The sequence below is a fragment of the Salvelinus sp. IW2-2015 genome, linkage group LG15 (genome assembly GCF_002910315.2).
Source record: "Salvelinus sp. IW2-2015 linkage group LG15, ASM291031v2, whole genome shotgun sequence".
Classification (NCBI taxonomy): domain Eukaryota; kingdom Metazoa; phylum Chordata; class Actinopteri; order Salmoniformes; family Salmonidae; genus Salvelinus; species Salvelinus sp. IW2-2015.
This window is the reverse complement of record NC_036855.1, coordinates 34,329,895-34,337,809: the sequence shown is the minus strand read 5'-3', so window position 1 is coordinate 34,337,809 and position 7,915 is coordinate 34,329,895. Positions and strand designations below refer to the sequence as shown.

At 44.4% G+C, this 7,915-nt stretch overlaps 1 protein-coding gene across 1 annotated transcript in view; it reads left to right on the top strand.

The window, feature by feature from the left end:
* The window catches only part of LOC111974367 (A disintegrin and metalloproteinase with thrombospondin motifs 12-like), a 46,301-nt gene that overhangs the window by 26,189 nt on the left and 12,197 nt on the right, over nucleotides 1-7,915 (top strand). The window contains 10 exon segments of the mRNA XM_070447356.1: nucleotides 2,154-2,181; nucleotides 2,184-2,245; nucleotides 2,464-2,514; nucleotides 3,538-3,620; nucleotides 3,755-3,872; nucleotides 3,874-3,899; nucleotides 4,320-4,371; nucleotides 4,456-4,548; nucleotides 4,675-4,820; nucleotides 4,957-5,126. Of these exon segments, the coding sequence (XP_070303457.1) occupies nucleotides 2,154-2,181; nucleotides 2,184-2,245; nucleotides 2,464-2,514; nucleotides 3,538-3,620; nucleotides 3,755-3,872; nucleotides 3,874-3,899; nucleotides 4,320-4,371; nucleotides 4,456-4,548; nucleotides 4,675-4,820; nucleotides 4,957-5,126 (829 nt within the window).

Genomic DNA, 7,915 nt, shown 5'->3' with positions numbered 1-7,915 from the left:
ATGAACAATTACAACAATACTGAATGAACACTTATTTTAACTTATATTAATAACATCAATAAAATCAATTTAGCCTCAAATAAATAATGAAACATGTTCAATTTGGTTTAAATAATGCAAAACAAAGTGTTGGAGAAGAAAGTAAAAGTGCATATGTGCATGTAGAAAGCTAACGTTTAAGTTCCTTGCTCAGAAACATGAGACATATGAAAGCTGGTGGTTCCTTTTAACATGAGTCTTCAATATTCCAGGTAGAAGTTTTATGATGTTAGTTATTATGGAATTATAGGACTATTTCTCTCTATACCATTTGTATTTCATTAACCTTTGACTATTGGATGTTCTTATAGGCACTTAGTATTGCCAGTGTAACAGTATAGCTTCGTCCTCTCCTCGCTCCTACCTGGGCTCGAACCAGAAACAACGACACACAGCCACCCTCGAAGGCAGCGTTACCTCATGCAGAGCAAGGGGAATAACTACTCCAAGTCTCGAGCGAGTGACATTTGAAATGCTATTAGCGCGCACCCGCTAACTAGCTAGCCATTTCACATCGGTTACACCAGCCTAATCTCGGGAGTTGATAGGCTTGAAGTCATAAACAGCTGCTGGCAAACGCACCGAAAGTGCTGTTTTGAATGAATGCTTACGAGCCTGCTGCTGCTACCATCGCTCAGTCAGACTGTCTTCAAATCATAGACTTAGTTATAACATGATAACACACAGAAATCGAGGCCTTAGGTCATTAATATGGCCGAATCCGGAAACTATCATTCTCGAAAACAAGACTTTATTCTTTCAGTGAAATACGGAACCGTTCCGTATTTTTCTAACGGGTGGCATCCATAAGTCTAAATATTCCTGTTACATTCCACAACCTTCAATGTTATGTCATAATTACGTAAAATTCTGGCAAATTAGGCGGCCAAACTGTTGCATATACACTGACTCTGCGTGCAATGAACGCAGAGAAGTGACACAATTTCACCTGGTTATATTGCATGCTAACCTGTATTTCTTTTAGCTAAATATGCAGGTTTAAATATATACTTCTGTGTATTGATTTTAGAAAGGCATTGATGTTTATGGTTAGGTACACATTGGAGCAACGATACGCACCACATCGATTCTATGCAAGCAGGACACGCTAGATAAACTAGTAATATCATCAACCATGTGTAGTTAACTAGTGATTATGATTGATTGATTGTTTTTTATAAGATAAGTTTAATGTAGCTAGCAACTTACCTTGGCTTACTGCATTCGCGTAACAGGCAGTTCCTCGTGGAGTGCAATTTAATCAGGTGGTTAGAGAGTTGGACTAGTTAACTGTAGGTTGCAAGATTGAATCCCCGAGCTGACAAGGTAAAATCTGTCGTTCTTGTCACGTTCTGACTTTATTTCCTTTGTTTTGTCTTTATTTGATGGTCAGGGCGTGAGTTGGGGTGGGCTGTCTATGTGTGTTTTTCTATGTTGGGGTTTGTGTTCGGCCTGGTTGATTCTCAATCAGAGGCAGCTGTCATCAGTTGTCCCTGATTGAGATCATACTTAGGCAGCCTGGGTTTCACTTTTGGTTTGTGGGTGTTTGTTGCGTGTCAGTGTTGTTCGCCACGGTACTGTTTGTTCGTTATTCTTCGTTTATTGTTTTGTTAGTGTTCCGTGTTGTTTTAAAGACATGAACACTTCCACGCTGCGCTTTGGTCCTCTCTCTCTCCACCTAACGACGAGCGTTACAGTTCTGCCCTGAACGAGGCAGTTACCACCGTTCTCAGGCCATCATTGAAAATAAGAAGTGTGTTCTTAACTGACTTGCCTAGTTAAATAAGATTAAATAAAGGTGTAAAATAATATATTATCCCGATTTCCGATTGTTATGAAACTTGAAATCGGCCCTAATAATCGGCCATTCTGATTAATCGGTCGATCATTACCCTGTATATAGCCTCGCTATTGTATTTTACTGCTGCTCTTTTAATTATTTGTTACTTTTTATTTATTATATTTTTAGGTATTTTTCTTAAAACTGCATTGTTGGTTAATGGCTTGTAAGTAAGCATTTCACTGTAAGGTCTACACCTGTTGTTGATTTGATTTGATCATCGCTGTACTGAAATTGACCTCTCTTTCTTTGTGTTTCTCTGTCCTGTTTGAAGGTGGGTAGAGACCAGGTGGTGGCAGACACTAACTGATCGACTACCACGGCAGTGACAACGTTGAGTCTTACATCTTCACCATCATGAACATGGTGAGTAGGGAGGATCACCCTTTACTGACACTCCGTCCACACAGACATACACCAGCAACAGTGTCATGTCATGACAGCAGTGTGTGTGTGTGTGTGTGTGTGTGTGTGTGTGTGTGTGTGTGGTGTGTGTTTGTGTGTGTGTGTTGTGTGTGTGTGTGTGTGTGTTGTGTGTGTGTGTGTGTTGTGTGTGTGTGTTGTGTGTGTGTGTGTCTATTCAGGTGGCAGGGATATTCCATGACCAGTATGGAAATGCCATCCCACTCCACTTGGTCGCCTGATCCTCCTGCAGGGCGAGGAGGTAATCAACACTTCACGTTAACCCAGACATACGATGAAGGCTTTTAATTTGAACTTTTTCATTTGGCAAAAAAAGTTCAGAGCACCAAACTGTAGTCTATAGGAGCACCAGATAATTGTATTAGGCCTTTTGGATCCCATCTTTTGAGCTACTATCCAGACCTTTTCTTTCTTCCAGTGCTTTCTTAAACCATACTGGGCAAGTTAACAGGTTTTTAGCCAGCTAGGTTTGCTAGCCAGTTAGCAATTAGAGCCCAGCATTGATGTCTGTTGCATATATCCTAAACTTTAGGATTGACATAATTCATATAGAGGAGTGCACCTGGGCGGCAGGCTAGCTAGCAGTTAAGAGCTTTGGGCCAGTAAACCGAAAGGTCGCTGGTTCAAATCCATGACTGACTAGAAAAAATGATGTTGATGTGCCCTAAGCAAGGCACTTAACCCTAATTGCTCTTGTAAACTGCTCTGGACAACAATATCAAACAACTCAAACATCCAGTCTTCAGCTGATGTGTCGTGTTGCCTTTTTATCTGTGCCTCTATGATGATGGTGTTGTTCATGTTGTCACTTTAGAAAGGGCTGAGATCATCCACCATGCAGACACTTCTCTGGCCGTTCTGTGCTGGCAGAAGAACTCAACCACTAAGTGACACACACCTGCTCACCACGACGTGGCAGTGCTGGTCACCAGGCAAGACTGCAGCCGTACGCACATGAACACCATTACTACACTGTCAACTGTGGATTGTGTATGACGATGCTAAGGTCCTGTGTGTGGTGTGTGTGTGTGTGTGTGTGTGTGTGTGTGTGTGTGTGTTGTGTGTGTGTGTGTGTGTGGTGTGTGTTGTGTGTGTGTGTGTGTGTTGTGTGTGTGTGTGTGTGTGTGTGTGTGTGTGTTGTGTGTGTGTGTGTGTGTGTGTGAATTTCGACCACAGGAAGGACATCTGTGCAGGGTCAACGAGCCGTGTGGACCCTTGGTCTGTCCCATCTGTAGGGATGTGTCCAGCCTACCGTAGCTGCACATCAACGAAGACTGCGGACTACCTGTACTTCACCACGACACGAGCTGGGACACAGGTTTGTTGTGTTGTGTGTGTTGTGTTCTCACCGATTTCTACTTCGATCTAAGTCAGACTATCTAAGAATTCGTATCTAAGCCTATTGCTTGATAGATCAAATTACAAAAGGACCATCTATCTTGTTTTCCTCAGCTTTGGGATCCACCATGATGGTCAGGGGAATGACTGTGAGCTGGACGGCAGACAACCCTTCATCATGTCCAGACAGCTGATGTACGACACCTCCCCACTTACCTGGTCCTCCTGCTCCAAAAGACTACATCACACGCTTCCTAGAGTGAGTCTCTGTTCTCTCTCCCTGTCTGCTGTCTGTCTGTCTTCTCTCCCTGTCTGCTGTCTGTCTGTCTCTCTGCCTGTCTGTCTGTCTGTCTGTCTCTCTGTCTGTTCTGCTGTCTGTTGTGTCTGTCTCTCTCCCTGTCTTGCTGTCTGTGTGTCTGTCTCTCTTCCCTGTCTGCTGTCTGTGTGTTCTGTCTCTCTCCCTGTCTGCTTCTGTCTGTCTCTTCTCCCTGTCTGTCTGTCCTGTCTGTCTGTCTGTTCTTCTCCCTGTTCTGCTGCTGTCTGTCCTGTCTCTCTCCCTGTCTTCGCTCGTGTGTCTGTCTCTCTCCCTGTCCTGCTGTCTGTGTGGTCTGTCTCTCTCCCTGGTCTGCTGTCTGTCTGTCTCTCTCCCTGTCTGCTGTCTGTCTGTCCTCTCCCTGTCTTGTTGCCAACTACAGTACGGCCCCAATGCCACCTACTGCCACGAAATCAACGTGAGTTACACACACACATACACACCACCACCAGTTCCTAGTCTGGATGGGAACTTACTTAGCCTGGGTTTGTATTCCTTCTAGAATGTGTGCCAGATCCTGTGGTGTTCAGTGAATGGGTCCTGTCGTTCTAAACTGGACTCCCCCATAGATGGCACTACCTGTGGCCCTGAGAAGGTAGGTTGAGGCTGTGTGTATCTGTGTGTTTGTACGTGTGTGTGTTGCGGGGCACTGTTTCACTGGCAAGTTTGCGATGGTGTTTAGAATGTCCTCTCTTATGTGTGTATGTGTTCTCTCTGTCAGTGGTGTATCTCAGGGGAGTGTGTTATCGTAGGGAAGCTACCGGAGACAGTGAATGGGAACTGGGGACAGTGGAGTAGCTGGTCTCACTGTTCCAGGACATGTGGGGCCGGGGTGCAGTCTGCTCACAGGGAGTGTAACCACCCCAAGTAAGAACTGATCCCACATCTGCCTCCTTTCCTATCCTCGCTTATTCTCTCCTCCATCTCCTCCTCCCTCTTTTCCTTTTTCCACCTCCCCTCTTTCCATATTTGATTAAAATGTGTGGTCCTTTGTTTCCCTCAGACCAGAGTTTGGTGGGAAGTACTGTACAGGCGAGAGGAGGCGTTACCATATCTGTAACACCAAACCATGCCAAAACGCCAAACCCACCTTCAGAGAAATGCTGTGTAGTGAATTTGACACAGTGCCCTACCAGAACGAACTCTACGAGTGGGTCCCTGTGGCCAGCCTATGTAAGAGCTAAAATCATCACACACACATACCACAGTAAACACACCGAGACACACACGTATATATACACAGGCCTCATCATTCCAAGAGTTGTGATTATATGTATCTAGCAGCAGGGGGCAGCATATACATGCATTTCCAATACTATTCAAAAACTGAAAAGGGAATCAAATGTTTCAATACTTCCACTGATCCAAACCCCCCCGAAAAGAGGAGAGATTCTTATGGATCTATCCGAGCCTAGTTTGTTTACGTAGCTGTTTAGTGTATGTCAGGTTAAATTGTACTGACTCTTTCCATATAACATAGAATTGTAGATGATGACTATACAGCGCTCAATAAAGCGCGCGTCATGAGAATAGGACGCCCATTTACCATTTTGCGGATCAGTTCATGAGTAACACTATTACTTGTTTTCAGTCAGAAACTTGGGAACACCTCATATTAAAGACTGTCTCCATATATAATACTTATATAATAGCCAATAGGGTTGTATTGAGTTCAAGGGAAGACTAGTCAAGCGATGATTTAAGACAAATGTTGTAAGTTTTTATGGTAGCGAAAATGCACAACAACTAATGTTTGTTGTACATTTGGAGCAGATATCTTTAATAGGGCATTGCTTAGATAGACATAGGTAGATGATGACAGATCTATTAGTATGTCATGAGAAATCGCATGATCCGGCTCTAGTAAATAAGAACCTAATTCAAATCTAAGGTATTTTTTGAGTGCACGTGTCCTGGTGTTTGTTTCGGAAGAAGTGAGGAAGAGGCACGAGAGTGCAAGGTCAGTCCTCTCGACTATCTGAGACAGAATGCTCGCAGAATAGATATGTAGATAGTCGTGTGCTGACAAATCCTGCAAAACGAGGGCATGGCAAGTGACACCATAAGCGTGATGGCGACACTACTCAAATTATGAAGACACAGTCAAACCACAGACACACAGCGCAGCCAGTGCTGGCACTCCGTCGCTCAATTGTTAACCATATTTTGGAAGCTACAGTACAGAAATGCAACAATTCCTTTCTTGTAAATGCAGAAAAATACAACATGATTTTTCATGGCATATCACAGTCCAACAAACCTTGTTAAGTAAACTAATGGCAAAGCCAGCCAATCAGTCTGGTAAGTAAAATATACGGGAAGTTGGCTAAGACTTTTTATGACTCCAGTAGCCTAGGGTTGGAAAGCATTTGGTATGATGCGAGGTATCATCAGAGAGAAAGCCTAGGCATGATCTTTATTCTATGCGGAAATACGCCGCAATCACACTCCTGCATACTTCCACCAGACACAATCAATGCACGACAAATAGCATACGCCTTTATTCTACATTAGCACAACACGAAATAGCTAGAAAGAAGAGAATGGCTTTCATCCACCTCATCTATGAGGATTGACACACACACACCACACACACACACACACACACACACACACACACACACACACACACACGCACACACACACACACACACACACACACACAGGCGATGGGAGGGTAGCTGCCAAAAACAGCAGAATAAACAGCTGTATACTCCCATACAGAGCGCTGCCATGACAACCACATGGCAACAACACAATGACAATCCTGTAACAGTGCGTGAAGACGTTGTGGGAGATGTTTTGGGGGTATGGGAGGAGAGATGAGAACTCAGGGAGATATTTAGGAAGGAGATAGGAGACTCACCGAAGCCATCCCCCCATCAAAGGTCATCTGGACAGTCTCACAGGAGGAACCATCGCCCAGCACACACTCCACAACGATCCTCTACAGCGTTAGAGTCTATACCATAGTCACAGCCCACCTCCTACACACACAGGTCAAGAATTATGCATGCGTGCGCACACACCACACACACACACACACACACACACACACACACACACAAAACACACACACACACACACACACACACACACACACAACACACACACACACACACACACACCACACACACACACACACACACACACACACACACGGATAAGGTAAAGATTCAAGGTAATCAGATCAGGTACACACAGAGATACACAGACGGAAGGAAAACAACGAACAGATTCCCTCTCAACTCCAACAGGCATAGACCCTATCTTAAATCTATCTCAGGCCCCATGCTCTCTCCTTGCAGAGACAGGACTTATGCGGCGGTCATAACATCTCGTAAATTGGTAAATATGAGCATACGACTGGGGAAAAAAATCCTTCCAAATCGTAAATACTGTGGAAAACTCATCTATCATCCCTGAGGCGCCGACTTCTCCCACACGCTGACCTCTGACGTCACCTACTAAGGAAATGACTCAGCAGTTAATGCAAACAACCAAACATTATTTATAAAAAGCATACTTTAATATGGGTTTTAACACCTATCATTTGTTTACAAGCATGATAGCTGTACTTCTAGTTTATGGTTGAAGAGGGTGTTTGCCATTAGCCAATCGGCACTTCTCAACGTGTTCAAAACGTGAATGCATCCAACTTTTTTACCCTTCACAACTGGTAATTACCACATTCCCACATGGTTATGAACGCAGCATAATACCTACTTTCTTCCACCCTCCCCCTTCCCCTGTCTCACTCTCTTACCCAGCCACACTACCTTGCACACTCCGTTGACACAGAGGCTTCTGGAGTTGTTGTTCATGAAGCAGGGAGTTCATCTGTCACAGCACCAGCATCTTCTCGAGAAATGCTCATCCACAGGACGACAATGCAGCTCACACGGACTCGCTGGGCAAGGCACGGAAGAGATAAGAGATGGAACGGGGGGGGGGGGGGGGGA